Genomic DNA, 19308 nt, shown 5'->3' on the forward strand with positions numbered 1-19308 from the left:
ATAATTTATGACTGTTCAAAACTATCTCGTGTGACATTATCAGTAGGACTCCTGAATGACAGTTACCAAGTGTATAATGTGGTAGACATGAAAATTCTAGTCAGATAATTAAATGCAAATGTTATGCCAAAAACAGCATTTCTGATAATGTTCTTTATATTTTGCAAAGACATTTGTACAGGTTGTTTTCCTGAAAGTCCTGGTTTTCATCATGTATGACACAATACCATTTCTGAGGATGGATTCAACATGGGGAAAAGCACATAATGTGAATAATCACATTGCTTAGTGCATTTTAAACTCAACATTTCTCATACAAAGTGGCTCCGAAAAATGTGCATCTTCCTGAATACCGCACAGTTCCAAACACTGGGTTAAAAATAGTTTAAGTTGGTTTGTTATCCTTGTAAGCCCATTCTGTTTGTTGCACAAACAACATATGAAACTAAAAATTTCCATCTTGTTATACATTTTGGCAAATTATAACAAACTAAAGAGACTTGAACATATTAATTATGTTGATTTTTAAATAGTCCCAAATTACATCGAGGCTAAGCATAAAGAAAGAAAGGACTGTAAGTAAATTGGCCAAAAAAAAGGGACTACTCCCTTTCTTATGAGAATACTATACTGTTGAGATAAAGAACATTTGTTGGACTACTTTTCAAAAAATGACTACGGTGCACACTATTTGTTTTATCTTATAAAGCTCAGGACTTTCACCTTCAATGGCATGCAAAGTTGAATACTTAAGAGCTGTTTGGAGAATTACTGGATAGACCTGACCACATCTCTGAGTTGAAGTGGGAGCTTTATTACCCTCTCTGCTTGCAAATACTCAGGGTTAAACTTCAAAGACCTCAAGAAGTGATGTATATGTTCAACTATTCTTATTGCACCTTAAGTTTCTTATGAACAAAGATGGCGGCATTGAAAACTGTGCAAAGTAGTGTGCAAGGTAACTTTGGCGTGTAGAAAAGAAACTTAGGTCTGACAACAATGACACAAATAATGCTAGAATCAAAATCACAGAAAAACAAAAAACAAGTAGATTAGGCTCAATCCTTCATATTTCTGATAGCTACTTGGATGATTCGACTGTTTGCTTCACTTTGGTTTTGAAGATCATGAGATATAGACTCTGATTATTTGAGAGAGTAAAGTAGAGAACTTAAGTAGTTATATAAAATTCAAGATTAAATAAAGACAGTATTAAAATCAGAAACGTAAATGGGATATTACCTTCAACCATTTAGATCAGGGGTCAGCAGGACTATGGACCAAACCAGACCTCTGCCCATTTTCATAAAGTTTTATTGACATACAGTCATTCCCTTTCATTACTGTCCCCAAAGACCAAAATACTGTCTGCACTTTAAGGAAAAGTTTGATGACACCAAATCAAGGCAACTGCCTACATTTTTCAATTCATTTGGTTTCTTAATACTACATTACAACACAGTTACATTTTAAAGACTTGAGAATATATACATACCAATCTAAACAGAACTCTGTTCAGTTAGAACTATGGAGGTATAAGACTTCTCTTTTGTATATGAAGCATTAAATAAAATGTTATAAGACTTTAAGTCTTTCATACTTATGAGTCTCAATGAAAAGTTTAAAATATACATTTAGCTCTGGCCAGGTGGCTCAGTTGGCTGGAGCATTGACCTGTGCGCCAAAAGGTTGCAGGTTCGATTCCCTGTCAGGGCACACACCCAGGCTGCAGGTTCAATCCTCAGTGTGGGGGTCAGGGGGGCAACCGAATGATGTTGCTCTCACTCCCCTCCACCCCCGGCCCAAATCAATAAAAATGTATCTTTGGGTGAGGATTTAAAAAAATAATTTAAAAATTAAAATAAAATACATATATACATATTTAAAGATACCCACATAATGATGGTAACTTTCCTTCCAAGTTTAATTTAGAGCATATATGCCGTTTCTGGACCTGTGGTTCACAAAATCTGAATTCGAACACCATCATTTGGCCAGCTAGAAAGACTGGCTCGCAGGGCTGGCAGTGAATTAGCTCTAAGGCACGCTCGCCACCTTACAAAGCAGACGGTGGGCTTGCCGCTCACCTGGAGGCGTGTAGGCATCCATCGAGGTCTGCACAACCAAGGACCTGCGTTTGGAAGGCATAGGCACTGCCATCTTCCTTTCTTTGTGTTTCGCAAGTGCTGCCTGAACAGCTTCTGTGTGGACGTCTGAAACAAAAAGAGAGCTCAATTACTCCATTGTTCAGGGATGTTCTGAAAGCCCCATGCTTGTTCTCCTTTCTCTCTGGTCCTGTGGAAAAGTTTATCTTCCAATAGAAACTGTCACAAATGAATGGGTGCGGAAGAAAGGAAAAGTGTGAACCTGATAGCTTAAAGCTCCAAGAAGACGACATGCAAATTCATTCTCACACTTTTAATTAAGTGCTGCTTGCAAATGATTCTGTGATTTTTCTTTCCTTAGGATGAGTGGACTTAACCTTCAGATACTTCTTCACACTTTCAAGACTCATAATTCATTTCATTACTATGGGAGGTATGTTCATCCTACCGGCCATCAGTCATGATTTTAGTTAACTCATACCTACAACGCAGTTATGGGCCGGTCACTGGGTTAGGTGTTAACTCATTCTATTAACTCCACAAATATTTACTGGCCGCCTGCTTTGAGAGGTGATGTTCTCAGGGCACGCACGGCCGAGAATCAGGTAGACGAGGCGCTGTGAATCGCAGCTTGCTTTCCGTTCAGTAAGACACGGACCACAGACAAGCAAATGGGGCAGAGAATTAAAACAGGGACATCGAAGGGACTGCGTGGCTACTTCACTGTGAGGCCAGGAAGAGCTCTCTCTCTGTGAAATCTGAATGGTAAGAATGAACCAGCCACCCTGTCAGGACGGGAAGGTCCAGGAAAAGGGGGAAACCCATTTAAAGGCCCTAAACGGAGAGTGAGGGTGGTGCTGGCAGAACAAACAGGACCCTGGCAGAAGGTGCAGAGGTGAGGGCCTGACTCGAGGAAAAGTTTGGCTCCCACCCTCAGTCTGACAGGGAGCATGGGGATCATGAGGATGACATGATCCGATTCTGCTCTGACTGGATCTTTCTGGCTGCTGGGAAGAAGACTGCAGAAGGAGAGAAGACAGGAGGGCAACAGCCAGGCTCACACGTACACAATCCTAGAGAGGAGGGGCTCTCAGAATTTCCATTTCACAGAGGACGACGTGGAGGTAAGAAGCCCCCCCAGATCATCAAACTGGTGAGTGGCACTGCCAGGGTCTGAACCCAGGTGTGTACCCTCGGGACCCATGCCCTTCACCAGGAACCACACTGCACTCCTGCCATTCCTATGAAAACTCCACCCTCTTAACAGGTTAGAGGGGTCAGCCAACCACCGTCTGTGGGTTACCTGCAGCCTGCTTCCTCTCTGCGTAAATCATGTTTTATTGGGCCCTGGTCGGTTTTGCTCAGCGGTTAGAGCGTCAGCCCTCAGACCAAAAACTCACAGGTTTGTTTCCAATCAAAGGCACCTACCTGGGTTGCGGTTCAGTACCCAGCCTGGTTCAGTCGTGGTTGGGGTTATGTGGGAAGCAACCAATCGATGTGTCTCTCTCTCACATTGATGTTTCTCTCTCTCCCTCTCTTCCTCCCCCCTCCCACTCTGTCTGAAGATAAATGGAAAAATAGTCTCAGGTGAGAATTTTTAAAAAATAAGAATATTTTATTGGAACAGAGCCACACCCTTCCTGCATGTACACCCTACGTCTCCTTTAATACTGTAGTATGTGACAGAGACCACAATGGCCCAGAAAGCTGACAATGTTTATCTGACCCTTTGTAGAAACTACTCGCCAGCCCATCTTAACACACACCGTGTACCAACCACAATGAACATGTGGTTACATTTTGTTCAGTTGGTGTGTGCCCTGCTCTCTTCTTCTCACGAGGCTCGAAGTACTTTGAGACAAAAACTGAGCTTCTGATCACTCTTTTGCTTAAACTCTCAGATTAAAAACAGGAGTGAATGACTTGGATTCATGACCTAAAGCAAAAGAGCTCATCTAGGAGGAGGAGGAGAGAGGACAGTGATTCTTCACACATCAGATACTTTCACTTTCATATGCCCTAACTTTTTAAGTTTTTGGATAGAATTACAAATTTGCAGAAAATATGCAAGACCAGTACAGAGAACTCTCATAAAGTTTCACCCACATTCACAATTGTTGATGTTCACCCCATTGCTTTCTGTGTTTTTTTGTTTGTTTGTCAATCATTTGAAGATAAATTACAGGTACCTTGCTCCTCTAAACCTAAATATTTTGATGTGTTTTCTATGAACAAAGACATTCTCTTGTAACTTCTCCAAATCAAGAAACTGAATGGATATACTACTGTAGACAGTACTATGATCTAATCCGAAGCCCATGCTCCAGCACCAGCTGTCCCAGGAACGGCCCGTAGGGGTTCTGTCTGTTGGTCTCCCAGAGGCACGCGGAGTCTCCAGGCTTCCCGAGAACCTGAGAGTTTACATGACGTGGGGGCTCCCTGCTGTGGCTCACGGATTCCCCTTTAACATACGGCTGTTCTGACAGCCCCGAAGTCTGTCTTCTGACACAGGAAGCCAGTAACGCCCCGGCGGCGTTCAGCTTGGGAGTCAGAAAAAATAAGGCATTTGGAGAGCACCTTCATGGCGAAAGGCCAAAAAACACGATCTCACTCAGTGCTGTGCCCTTCCTGCCCACGGTCCTTCCGCTTCTGCCTGCGTTTGGGAGATGCTCTCCAGTGCATTCAAACAGTGACTCCTAATATTGTGTCTTGGGGTTATTACCGTAATATGTGGGGGGGATGGTCTGACACCGACTTCAGAACCAGATCCTACAACCCTACATCATTTTTTAAGTCAAAGAATGTAATAAGATTATTCAAGTCAAGTAAAATATAACTTCAAAGCCCATTTGGTTAAAAGTAACTTATAATCATCTTAATGGCAGAGTCTCACCTAAATTAAATCCTCCAGCCTGGCCAGTTTGGCTCAGTGGTTAGAGCGTCGGCCTGTGGTCCAGAGAGACCCGGGTTCGGTTCCCACTAAGGGCGCGTACCTCGGTTGCAGTTTGTCCCCAGCCCTGGTTGGTCATGTGGGTGGCAGCCACTCGATGTGTCCCTTTCACGTCGATGTTTCTCTCTCTCTCTCTCCCTCCCACTCTACCTGAACAAAAAAAAATGGAAAAATGTCCTCGGGTGAGGATTAAAAATAAATAAAATTAATCCTCCAGAAAATGAAATTTAAATTTGTGACATTAATAAAAAAGAAACATGATAATTTCAGATGTCTCCAGCTGATCCTAAGAGGAAAGAGTAGCTCATACCCTGACCATGCCCACAAAAGAAAACAACTCACTTCCAAAATTTGGAGTCAAAGTCACAAATTATAGGATTCTTTTTTGTTGTTGCTCATTATTACAACCGTTTTAAGTTAAACTGTTGAAGAATTTGTTAAAGTCAAAGAAGTCTCTCCATGGACATTCACTATGACTCCAAGACTCAGCCCATTTGCTCTGAGAAAAACATTTTCAGTTATAAGTTTTCTAATTACAAGTGTACTTAAAGGAAAAAAATTAATATAAAATTTCATTTGATTGATCCATTTTTTATTTTGCACTGTGAAGTGTATTAAACATTAAAACAAGTGAATTTGTTTAAAAATTAAAGCATGCGCTCTGGCCAGTTTGGCTCAGCGGTTAGAGCGTCGGCCTGCGGTCCAGAGAGACCTGGGTTCAGTTCCCGCTAAGGGCATGTACCTCGGTTGCAGTTTGTCCCCAGCCCCAGTCGGCGTTGTGCAGGAGGCAGCCACTCGATGTGTCCCTTTCACATCGATGTTTCTCTCTCTGTCTCTCTCTTCCTCTCTTCCCTCCCACTCTGAGCAAAAATGGAAAAATGTCCTCGGGTGAGATAAAAAAAATAAAATAAAAAAATAAAAGAATAAAAAAATTAAAGCATGCATATTTATTACTGAAGCAAAGCAAGCAAACCTCTACATCTGGCTCATGAAGCACAGAGGGGCTCTCAGCTAATCTGAAGAACAAGTGGGGTGGAGGGTTTCTGCCTTTTATACCCTCCTGTCTATAAGTATTTTAAAAAGTTCCTCTGCCAGATATCCTAGTACAAATTAACTCTGAAGTTCTCCCCTTTTCTTTTTTTTAAATTAATTAATTTGTGGAATATAATGAACAAAATAAGCAGATGAACAAAATAGACCCAGAGACATAGAAGTAGTGTTTTGACTGATAAACCGTAGAGGAGGGGGTGCGGGGGAGGGAAGAGATAAACCAAAGAACTCATATGCATGTATGCGTAACCATGGACACGGACAACAATGCTGGGGGCGGGGGACTGGGAGGAGGGTGTCACTGCAGAAAAGGAGAAACATCTGTAACAAAAATAAATTGACTGATCCATTTTTTAACACAAAATTTCTTCCTCTGATTAGTTAATAGCCAATGAGATGCGAATCATTCAACTGCTCTCTCCCGTGGATCTGGGATGAGTTCACCGGATTCACAAATGAAGCTGGAATTAGGGATGAGATGAGAGAGGTAAGATGTAGGCCTGTTACATTTGCTTTCTGACAGCTCCTGGCAGCAACAGCGGTTTCCGTCTGGGGAAAAAGTCAGCATACCACTAACCTTGGGCAAATCATTCAACTTCTGTAGAAAGCGCTATATAATAAAGGAGTTATATTTAATGATCAAACTAATTATTTTCAAAAAGGCAACTCTGTTCTATTTTAATCACAGCAGGGTTTTTGTAACATACTGACAGGGTATTTCTAAAAACGTTAGGGAAATGCAATCAAATTTCGATAGCAAAAACATGGGGCAACTACTAACAGCCAGCAACTGCTCAGCGGCCGGCAGGGCTCTCGGGCCCCGGTCTCTGCAGCACTGAGGGGCACTGCCCTACCCTCTCTGTCCTGCATGGCAGCAAATGAGGGCAGCACATGGCCCCTCTCCTCGTCCTTCTGTATCACATTAGGGCAGGGACCCACCCTCAGAGTAGAGAAATTAATTCCCTTCAAAGCCCGAACTGATCTTTGTCCTCAGTGCCGAGGACAGTAATTGGACCTCTTCTGCTAAAAACAAAATTAATGCAACCCCCACAACTGATATTCACCTTTTCTTAAGTTTTAAGAAGTTTTTCATTTTCTTTATATATGGTCTTTTTTCTTTTGCCTCAAACTTGGTACCCTTGTCTTCTCTTTATTTCCTAACCGATCTTGAATTGGTCATTATAATTAAAATGCTTGTGTTAAAAGTAATTTTAGTTTTAAAATCTGAATAACACCAAAAAAATGTACTGAAACGTGAACCTGACCCTTCTCTGACTTCTGACAATTTCTCCACCTACTGTTCCTTCAGAGACACTTGCAAAGTTTTCTTCCAATTTAGTTCTGCAAGCTGAGACTGTCTTACTGTCAGGAAGCTGAAAGGGACAGGAACATAAAATGTTCCCATAGTTCTGGGGTAGTAACAACACATTACTAAAGAGTCAGGGCTTAGAATCAGAATCCTTGCTCTGCCATTTATTAGCTGTAAGATACTAAAGAAATCTTTTAATCCCTCAAAGTCTAACTATGATCACCTGTAAAATGGGAACAGAATCAGTCACTGTGGGAATAATATAAGATAAAATATACAAGCAAGCCACTAGCTGCCTGTCCCAGCAGGCACTCATTAATGACAGCGGCTTTTAGTACTATACCGAAGTGATGGGTTTCATACAGCAGGTTTGATAAACTGAAAAGGCCTGAAGGAATCAGACTGTTGGTGGTTCCCACCTCGTCCTCACACCATAGCCTGAATTCTGGGAGGAACCCTGCCTGATACTGGTGTTCCTGCAGGACACACAGCACAGACCACGGTTTGACCTGGGCACGTTGCCCTGTACACAGGAAGACAGACACACTGACAACCCTGTGAATGGGCCAGGCCACCTGCAGCCTCTGGTCTATACCCTGAAAGTAACTCCCAAAGGACAGTCACTGGGCCATTCGTGCCTTCTCTGCGCAAGACCATAGTTTTTGGCTATGTCAAAAGTGTCAACAAGGTCCTTGAACACATATAAGTTCTTTTTTTTTTTTTTAAGATTTTAAAAATTGATTTGAAAGAGAGAGGAAGAGAAACATCGATGTGAGAGCAAAACATCAATCAGCTGCCTTCTGCATGCCCCTACCAGGATCAAGCCCGCAACTGGGTCATGTACCCTGACCGTGAATCGAACCAGCAACCTTTCGGTGCACAATCCGATGCCCAACTGAGCCACACTGGCCAGGGCCAGATGTAAGTTTTTACCATACTGAACAGAAAACTCTACTTTCCTTTTGGTTTCTTTAAATAGATGGCACTTTCATTTACTCTGAAAGAAACTAGTGTCCTGTAATACAACAAACAATGGGATAGTTGGAGAATAAAAGTAAACATGCCCTGGCTGGTTTGGCCCAGTGGTTAGAGTGTTGGCCTACGGACCAGAGAGTCCCGGGTTCGGTTTCCCTAAGGGCACATACCTCAGTTGCAGCTTGTCCTAGCCCTGGTTGGGGTCATGTGGGCGGCAGCCACTTGATGTGTCTCTCTCACATCGATGTGTCTCTCTCTCTCTTTCTCCCTCTATCTCTCCCGTTCTGTCTGAGGATAAATGCAAAAATGTCCTTGGGTGAGGATTAAAAAAAAAAAAAAAGTAAACATAATCAGAACATCTGCAGCCCCTCAGAGAAAGGTCTCTGTATATCTCTGTTTAAATGTAAGAGAAATTAATGCCTGCCCTTCACTCTGCCCCCCGATGTCAAAAACCACAATCCATTCCCTAGCGCTCACAACATCACATGAATAACATGCGTGGTGACAGTTGTCCAACTTCAAAGACAACAGTGGATCAATAAAAGAGTCTTTTCCTAAGGAAGCTTACCTTGTGTCATAACTGCAGAGCAGTTAAGGCCACGGTTCCAGGGCCAGACTGTCCGCATCCAAATCCCAGTTCTTGCAGGCACCCTTGTACACACTGCTTAACCTACATGTGCCTCGGTTTCCTTATGTGCAGAAAAAGGAATAATGAGAACACCTGTCCCTGGGGTGGCAAGGAGGGTTAAAAGAGTCTACAGGCTACAGGGCTCTGGGCAGAGCTGGCACGTGGCAACTGAGCACTTGGTACTGTTAAGATCCTGCTACGATGCTGGTCATTATTAACCCTACCACTGAGCCTGACAGAAGACAGAGAAGGAAGCCTAGTGTGGGAGAAACCAGAACTGTGCTGAAGAGCTAGGTGGGGACCAGCTTTCCTGGGTCCTGACTGCTGCACTGTGCCCCCTCCCCAGTCAGGGCCACCCAGGCTCGATTCCACGAGGGCCTCTTTTGTGGTTGCGCCACTTGTTCTTTGGGAAAACCGTACACGCAGAAGCAGAGGCGTGGGAGTTGTGTGGGAACGTGATGCCGCAGCAAAGGTGGGGAAAGGAGTGGTGAGGCCCGTGTGCACGAGCTCCGTCTCCTGTGCTTCCGTTCCGTGCCCTCCGCCTCTCAGTCTCCAGGAGAAATGTGCAGTTGCACGAGTGTGGGGGCTGTGGGGGCGCAGTGCATGGGAGGGCTCTGCTCATGACTGGACTCACTCAGTGAGCACCTACCGCTTAGAAGTCCCCTTTCACAGAGCTCTGTTTGGGATGTAGACCAGAAAACCAACAAGATAATAGGATGTGACGAGCACTACATGTGAGGAGTTTGTGACCTGTGAGGACACAGATGGGCGAGTCTGGGGCAGGGCCGTCAGGAGAGGCCTCAACAAGAAGTGGCCCGCAGCTGACACGTACACACTCGTTTTCCACTTTCTAATCACCTTTCTTCTCCTCCTCCTCTCTCTCCCTCCCTCTCTCACACCACTGGTAGCTACACAGACACACCACTTTTCACAGGGTCACTGCTTGGTCTTTGGCCTGTAGAGCTGTTGCCAATGAAGGAAGAATAATGTCACTATTCAACCAGGAAATGAATATGGATCAAGTGTCCTCTGTGCCAGGCTCTGCTCTAGGCATAAATGCTCTCTACTTCCTTTTTCATCACAAACTCATCCCATGTTTAACTAACAACACTTTTAACTCCTGTTTTTGTCCTCAATGAACTGTACAGGGGATAAGGTTTTATAACAGCTATAAACACAGGAAAGATGCTAAAAGTTCATTACAAAACAAAGGCCAATGACTCTGTTCACCTATGAAGGGAGGTAGTGAGACACCCTTGAATCCTGTGATAGAAAGGTTGCATGACTTACATAAGAAGCATTTAGAACACACCTGTGTAAAGCAAATGCTCGATCAACATTGGCTTACATTTTGGTCATAAAATGGTGACATTAATAATGGCTCAAAGATGTTAGGATTATGACTACTTGGAACGAGCGGCAGGTTGCTGTGTTTGGAGGCATGTTAAGTACCAATGTGCTGGCTGTTGCCTCTGCTCCACATTTTCAGAATTTCACACAAATGGAATTGTGTAAGATTAGTCCGTCCTGTCTGCTTCCTTCCAGTGTTTTGAGTTTCATCTGTGGTACGTCTGAAGTCTGGAGTAGGTCCTTTCTCATTAAGGCATCTTGCCCACCCTCAGCTCTCTGTTCTTTCACATCCGTTCTACAATCGAGTTCAGGTTCACAGAGGACCCTGCGGAGACTGTTGTTAGAACTGAACACAGATCAGGAGAGCCGAGCTCTCTGTGAATGTATCCCAGTGAATTCATTTACTGTGGCCTTCTTTCATGTAAAATTTTATAATTTTCACCGATTTGTTTCAATTTTCATTAGGTTCTTTATAAAGTTTTTGTTGCTATATACACAGAAATTTTTTTAAATCACAGTTTTACATTTGCTGCTTGTGTATAGAAATATGATTAATTTTTGTTCAGATTATATCGAATCATTATGTAAACCCTCATTATTTATTATAATTAATCTGTAGATTTGGGGGTTTCTATGCAGATAATGTCTTGGGATTTCCTATCTCTGTACTTCCTGTTATTGACACAGGCCGTGTCCCAGAATGAATCGGGAAGGATACCTCTTTTCTCTTTCCATTCTCTGAAAGTGTTTGTGTGGAATCAGACTGAATGTTGGGTATAACTTAAATATAAAACTTTCTGAGTCTGGTATATAGGTTTTTAACTACTATTTCCATGTATTTAATGGCCATAGGATTACTCAAACTTTCAATTTCTTCTTAAGTTGGATATAACTTAACTTAAATATAAAACTTTGAGTCTGGTATATAGGTTTTTAACTTCTATTTCCATTTATTTAAATAGGATTACTCAAACTTTCTATTTCTTCTTAAGGTTTTTAATTAGTAACTTATCCACTCAATTAAGTTTCCAAATTTACTGTCATATGGTTATTCACTGTATTCTGATTATCTTTTTTCCCCTCTGGTGTATCTGGAGTCATATCCCATTATTCATTCCTCAGATCATTTATTTCTGTCTTCTCCTTGCTTCATCATTCTCAATGGAGGTTGTTCATATGATTAGTATTTCCCAAGAATCATCTTTATCTTTATCGATCTTCTAAATTTTATTGCTGTCTTTTATTTCATTTTAAAATGAACAGACTTCATTTCTTATGGCAATTTTAGGTTTACAGAATAATCAGCCTACACACACACACACACACACTTCTCTCCATTATTAACATCCTGCACTAGTGTGGTACATTTGTCACGATTGATGAGGTAATACTGATACATTCTTAAATAAAGCCTATAGTTTATATTAGGGATCAGTCTTGGTGTTGTACATTCTTTGAGTTTTGACATATGTATAACGACCTATATCCATGATTACAGGATCATATTGAATAGATTCACTGCCCTAAAAATCTGTGCCTCACCTATTCATCCCTCTTTTCCCTGAGCACCTGGAAACCACTGATCTCACTGTCTCCATAGTTTTGTCTTTTACAGAATGTTGTAGAATTGGAATCATACAGTACGTAGCCTTTTCAAACTGGCTTCTTTCACTGAGTAATAGGCATTTAAGGTTTCTCTATGTCTCTTCATGGCTTAATAGCTTATTTATTTTTATAACTGAATACTATTCCATTGTCTGAATGGACCAGTTTATTTATCCATCCACCTTGAAGGACCTCTTAGCTGCTTCCAAATTCTGGCAATTATATAAAGCTGCTATAAACATTTGTGTGTACATTTTTTTATAGATATATTTTGAACCCTTTTGGGTCAGTACCAAGGAATGCAATTGTTGGATCATTCGGTAAGACTACGTTTAAGTTTTTGTTTTTGTTGTTTTTCACTCATACAGTATATGTTTATTGAGTGCATAATATGTTTTAAACAATGTTGCTGAATAATACAATAAGAAGACATTTTAAGAGAGATCATTGCTTTCTACAAAACTAGCCCCCTCTGTCAAAGAAATAAAGATTACATTAAATATCTCAGTAGTAATGCAGGATGAGAGGGTTTTACACCAAATCAGCAGTGCAAACGGTAAATGCCCTTGAAGGCAAACAGCGATGTCTGTTGTTGTTGTTGTTGTTGTTATAATTATATACTGCTGCTTTCCCCACTTAGTTTTTTTCTCTCTTTTTCAACTATAGTTTACATTCAGAATTATTCTGTACTAGTTTCAGGCATACAGCATAGTGGCTAATCATACACTCCACAAAGTGGTCCCCTCAGTACTTTAGAGTATGTTTGGTTTTGTAAGAAACCATCATACTGTCTTCCTAAGCGGCTGCCCCTTGCAAACATTTGGCATTGTCACTGTTCTGGATTTCTGTCACTCTAACAGCGGCACCTCACCGAGGTTTTATTTTGCAATTCCCTAACGATGTACGATGTGGAGCATCTCTCCTGGGCTTACTTGTCATCTGTGGATCTTTTCTGCTGAGGTATCTGTTCAGGCCCTCTGCCCACTTCTTAACCGGATTACTTGTTTCCTTACTCTGAGGTTTAAGAGTTCTTTGTATATTTTGGATACTAGTCCTTTATAAAAAAGTGAGTTTTGAAAAGATCCTTCTCCCAATCTATGGTTTGTCTTTCCATTCTCTTAGCTGTGTTTTTTATAGAGCAGTTTCTAATTTTAATGAAGTCCAATTTACCAACTTTTTCTTTAATGGACTGTGCTTTGGTGCTGTATCTAAAAAGTCATCACCACACCCAAGTTCACCTAGACTTTCTCCTATATTATCTTAAAATTTTCAGTTTTTTGTTTTATATTTGGGTCTATGATCCATTTTTGAGTTAATTTTCATGAATGCTGTCAGAGCTATGTCTAGATTCATTTTCAACGGGTGGATATTCAACTGCTCTGGTCTGTGTATTGAAGAGATTACCATTTCTCCATTAAACTGTCTTTCTCTGTCAAGTACCAGTTGACTATATTTGTGTGGGTCTATTTCTGGGCTAATATGATTCACTGATCTAGAAGTCTGTTACTTCACCAATACCTCCCTCATTGCCTTATCTATTTCTGATTTTATAGTAGGTCTTAAAGTTGAGTACTGCTGGTCTTCTGATTTCTTCTATACTGTGTTGGATATATTTTGGGTCTTGTACCTTTTCATATAAATTTTAGATTTACGTTGTTGGTATTCACAAAACAACTTGCTCAGATTTTGGTTGGGACTGCACTGAATCTATAGATCAAATTGGGAAGAATTGACGTTTTTAACATTATTGAATCTTGCTATCCATGTATATGGAACCTTTCTCCATTTACTTAGATTTTTTTTTTTTTTTTTGGTAATCCTCACCTGAGGATATTTTTCTATTTATATTCAGATAGAGTGGAATGGAGGCAGAGAGAAAGAGAGAGAGATAGCGACATGAGAAAGACACATCGACTGGTTGCCTCCCGCACAACTCCTATCAGGGCCGAGGACAAACTACAACCCAGGGACGTGCCCTGGACCAGAATCAAACCCACGACTCTTTGGTCCTCGAGCCAATGCTCTAACCACTGAGAAAAACCAGCCAGGGCTCCATTTATTTAGATCTTTTATGATTTCTTTCATTATTATTTTTATAGTTTTCTCATATAAGGCTTTGCATATTTTTAAGAACTCTAAGTAATTCATTTTTTTGGTGCTGAACTAAATGACATTATATTGTTTTTGTTGTTGTTAATCCTCACCCGAGGATTTTTTTCTATTAATTTTTAAAGAGAGGGAAAGGGGGGTAAAAGCAGAGAGGGAGGAAGGGAAGGAGAGAGGGACTGGGAGGGAGAGGAGAGAGAGAGAGAAAAACATCAATGTGAGAGAGACATACTAATTAGTCGCTTCCCACATGCACTCTGGCCAGGGCCTGGAATTGAACCTGCAACCCAGATACATGCCCTTGACTATGAATCAAACCTGCAACCCTTCAATGCACAGGCCATTGCTCTAACCACTGAACCACATGAGCACTCCAGCCAAGGCTGTTTTTAATTTCAAATTCCAATTGTTTGTTACTACTATATAAGAAAGTGATTGGTTTTTGTATATTAATTATATATCTTGCAACCTTGCTATAACTGCTTATTAGTTTTAGATTTTCTTTCTTGATCCTTCAGGATTTTCTACATGGACAATCATGTTATCTGTGAAAAAGATAGTTTTATTTCTTCCTTCCCTATCTGTGTACCCTTTGTTTCTTTTTCTTGTCCTACTGCATTAGTAGGATTTCCAGTATGATGTTGAAAAGTAGTCTGGAGAGGTGACAAACTTATCATGTTCCTGATCTTAGGCGGAAATCATTTAGTTTCTCACCACTAAGTATGATGTTAACGGAAGTTTTTTTGTAGATGTTCTTTATCAAATTGAGGAAGTGCCCTTCTATTCCTCATTTTCTCAGAGTTTATCATAAATGAATATTAGATTTTGTCAAATGGTGTTGTTGTTGTTGTTGTTTTTTTGCATATATTGGTAGGGTCATATGGTTTGTTTTTGTTTTTTTTAGTTTGTTGATGTAATGGAATACATTAATTAATTTTTATTTTATTTTTTGGTACGTACCCCTAGTGGGAACTGAACCCGGGACTCTCTGGTTTGCAGGCTGACGCTCCAACCGCTGAGCCAAACCGGCCAGGGCCATTAATTAATTTTTAAATGTGAAACTAGCCTTGCATACTTAGAAAACATCCTACTTGGTAGTAGTGCAAAAATTATTTTTATACATTATTGAATTTTATTTGTTAATATTTTGTTGAGGAATTTTATATCTATGTTCATGAGAGATACTGGTCTGTAGTTTTCCTTTATTATAACGTCTTTGTCTAGTTTGGGTTTTAGGTTAATGCCGACCTCATAGAATGAATTAGGAAGTATTCCCTTTGCTTTTATCTGCAGGAAGAAAACATAAAGAATGGGAATAATTTCTTCCTTAGCTGTTTGGTGGAATTTGTCAGTGATCCCACCTGGGTTTGGTGCTTTGTTTTGGAAGGTTATTAATTAGTGATTCAATTTCATTAATAGACATATTCAGATTGTCTATTTCTTCTTGTGTGTCTTTCAAGATATGGAGTCCATTTCATCTAGGTTATCAAACCTGTGGGCATACAGTTGTTTGTAATATTCCATTATTATCATTTTATGGTCAATGGGATTTGTAGCGGTGGTTGCTTTTTTCACTTCTGATATTAGTCATTTGTGTCATCTCTATTGTTTTCTTAGTTAACCTGGCTAGAAGTTTATCAGTGTATTGCTCTTTTCAAGCAACCAGTTTTTGGTTTCTTCAATTTTCTCTACTGATTTCGCATGTTCACTTTCATTAGTTCTCCAATTTTTATTTTTCTTCTTTGGATTTACTTTGCTCTTATTTTCCTAGTTTCCTAAGGTTGAAGCTTTGATTATGGATTTTAGAGCTTTATTCTTTTCTAATATATGCATTTGATGCTATACATTTGCCTCTAAGCAATGCTTTTGCTGCATCCCACAAATTTTGATGATTTGTATTTTTTCTTTTTATTGGAAGATATTTTAAAAATTTCCAAGTATTCTCTTTTTTTTGTTTGTTCAGATAGAGTGGGAGGGGGAGAGAGAGAGAAGCATTGACGTGAAAGGGACACATTGAGTGGTTGCCACCCGCATGACCCAACCAGGGCCGGGGACAAACTGCAACCGAGGTACGTGCCCCCAGCAGGAACCGAACCCGGGTCTCTCCGGACCACAGGCTGACGCTCCAACCTCTGAGCCAAACTGGCCAGGGCTCCAAGTACTCTTTATGTAGATCTGGGTATCTGACCTATCCACCTTCCTGCTTTTCTGTCATGATGTTTTTTATTTCTAGCCACCTTTAGATTATTCTGTAGAGATTCCACCTCTCTGTTTACATTACCCACCCCAATTTGGGAGTGGCAGTTTGCCCAATGACTCCAGATTTCTGATATATCAAAAAATGATTGTTGATTTTCCATTTGTGAAGTGTATCTCTTGTGGTGAGAATGGGTGTGCTGACTTCCCTGCTTCTACTACTGCATACCGGAGTGGAAACTAAGTCTGTATCCTCTATTCCATCTTATTCTCTTTATTATTTTCTCGTTCTCCTTTCTATGGCTTTGATTTTCCTTTTCTATCTTTTTAATTCACATCCTTATTTATTCAATGTCCACAATCTCTGCTTACCTAATGTAAATATTTTAGGCTATCAACTTCTAAGTACCATTTTGGTGCAGCACACATATTTTGATGAAATTTTTTTTCACCTAAAATACAACAGCTTCTTTAACATGTTTCTGCTTTCAGCCAGGAACCCACCTCAACCCCACCAATCTATTCTACATATTCTGCTACACGGACATTTCTAAAATGCAAATCTGACCATGTCATTTCTGTTTAAAATGACTAGGTGCAGATATCAAAATTGAGTTCATTTCATTAGTTTTGGACCAACAGGTCTTACTGATCTATCTTAAGTGCATCTCCTACCTTGGCCCCCACTTTTACACAACCTTGGCCCAAGAACAACACTGTCACGGACAACTTTCTGTTATGCTGGTGATTTCCATCAGCACTGCCCAGTATAGTAGCCACTTGCCAAAAAAAAAGTGGTTAGTGAAGTGAAAGAACAGAAAGTTTAACTTAATTTAATTTAAACTTTAAAATACTCATGTGCATTTGGCCACCATGTTAAACAGTGTAGCTCTAATCAGAGGAGTCTGTCCTTCACAGTGACTCTTTAGTTGAGTGTGTAGTCTGACATAGTGCATTTTCTTATCTTATTCCAATGTAAGATAATATATTATTTCCTGATTTATACTAGAATAAATAAACGAAAACTGATTGGTTCAGAGAGAACACAGGTTATAGTTAGAAACCACATTAAAATCAGTAAATTCAAGTTGACATAGAAAGAAAAACCTTTTCAATCTAGAAAATTAAACTATTAGGATCAAGAAAGAAATGACTATAGGATAAAGAAGCTCTTTAAAAGCAAAAATATTTTCTATATTTTTTTCTCACCTATAATGCATAGTAGAGTACTCAGCAAAATTATTTGCACATCCATTGAATGAATGAATACGAGGATGCAAGTCCTTACTCCGAGAAACTGAACATGGCCATGAAACAGACTTTAAACTGATGTCAGCATAAAGCCAGTCTTGGTTGGATTCAGATGCAGACGTTTCTAGTTCATATTATCTTTCAATTTTTAAAGAAAGAATTTCAATTTTACAAATCTCACAGCAATGGTTCTCAAGCTCTTTGACTCAAAGAACACTTTAAATTCTTAAAAACTGCTGAAAGCCCTTAAAAGTATTTGCTTATGGGATTAATACTGTACATGCATATTTACTGTATTAGAAAGTAAACTTTAAAACTCTTAGAACACAGCACTTCACCTTCACAGATTCCACGGGCTGTCAGAACCACGACATCCCCGTATGTCATGTAGCCTCTGGAAAAATCCAGAGTGCAGTCATGAAAAAATAAGAGTAAAAAAGGCCAACAAAGTGTTCGTGTCATTCTGAAATACTCTGACCTCACAGACATCCCTGAGAGGGTCTCGAGACCCCTGAACTGCTTGCGTTGGCCATCCTAGCGAACGGCTCCACGACACCCTCCCAGGAAAGAGTGTGAGGGTGGGTCAGGCACCAAGAGGCAGCTGCCTCGTCCATGTGTGCATGCAAATACGAGGTGTGTTTTTTAAACCATTTCTTATCTTATAAAAAGGCAAAACAATCACTTTTTAACATATTAGGAGATCATATACTGCATTTTAGTTCTAATTTTCTTCCTTGTCATGGTCATCTTGGCTGGAGGACACAACAAAAACCTCAAGGTTTTCTTTTCTAGAGTGTTTGGTTGGGAGAAAAAGGGTGTTTAAAAATACCTAGACTTTTTTAAGCTCTAATTTAGACTTTATCAAGTAAAAGTAAGAAAGTGCCTAATTTAGAGATGCCTCTTCATCATTCATTCATTTTACAAGTCAAATTTAAGTTTCCAGAAAAAGTTACTTATCAAGAATTTTAGTAGGAGTTCAACATGATGTAAGTAAGGCCATGGGTTTAGAAGTGAAATGGAAAATATTGCCAGGAGAGATTAAATTTGAGGCTATATGGTTGACTAGACTGACTGTTAATTAGGTCAATTATCTAAGAGATAATAGAATTACTTCTTGGCTGACATGATTTGGTCATTGAAGCAACCGAAGGAACTCTACCGCGAGTGAAGTAATCAAAGACATTCAGAAAGCAGAATCCCCCCAGGGCCACAAAGCCTTTCCTTCGGGATGTCTTAAATCTTCAGCTCTGGCTCAGGAGAAAATAAACCAGAAATCTTGAAACACGTGCACCAGTAACAGACTAAAATCAGCTAAGATTCCACACTGCAACTTTTAAGCTGACGTAAGAACACATACTCTAAGAGAAAGTAACTTATATCAGTGAAATGTCTAAAATAAGAACACTCATGACTAGATTATTTAACAAGAGATAGAAGAGAATAAGGTGGTAAGTGAGACCACCCTGTGAACCCTCACAATGTTCCACGGGTCCTTGTTGGTTTTTCTTCAGGGTGGTTGCCATGCCATCTCTAATAGTGATGATTAGAGAAAATGAGAACCCTAGCTGAGACTTCACAAGCACATGGAAAGATCTTCTGGATAGGTTTGTCCCATATGTAAATTAAGCAGTCATTATTCAACAATTTTAAAAATTAAAATAATATATATGGGATAACATTTTCCATGCCTTACATGACGCTTCAAGGAATGGCCACATGCCCTGGCTGGTGGGGCTCAGTTGGCTGAGTGTCGTCCCATGCACTAAGAGGTCACTAGTTCAAG

General features: G+C 40.2%; 1 protein-coding gene across 2 annotated transcripts in view; it reads right to left on the bottom strand.

The window, feature by feature from the left end:
- DIP2C (disco interacting protein 2 homolog C) overlaps positions 1-19308 on the bottom strand; it is a 214807-nt gene that overhangs the window by 171598 nt on the left and 23901 nt on the right. For both annotated transcript variants that reach the window (XM_036260201.1, XM_036260212.1), the window contains one exon: positions 2088-2213. In XM_036260201.1, the coding sequence (XP_036116094.1) occupies positions 2088-2213 (126 nt within the window). The remainder of the gene's footprint in view (positions 1-2087; positions 2214-19308) is intronic.

Source organism: Molossus molossus, unplaced genomic scaffold (genome assembly GCF_014108415.1).
Source record: "Molossus molossus isolate mMolMol1 unplaced genomic scaffold, mMolMol1.p scaffold_m16_p_1, whole genome shotgun sequence".
Classification (NCBI taxonomy): Eukaryota; Metazoa; Chordata; class Mammalia; order Chiroptera; family Molossidae; genus Molossus; species Molossus molossus.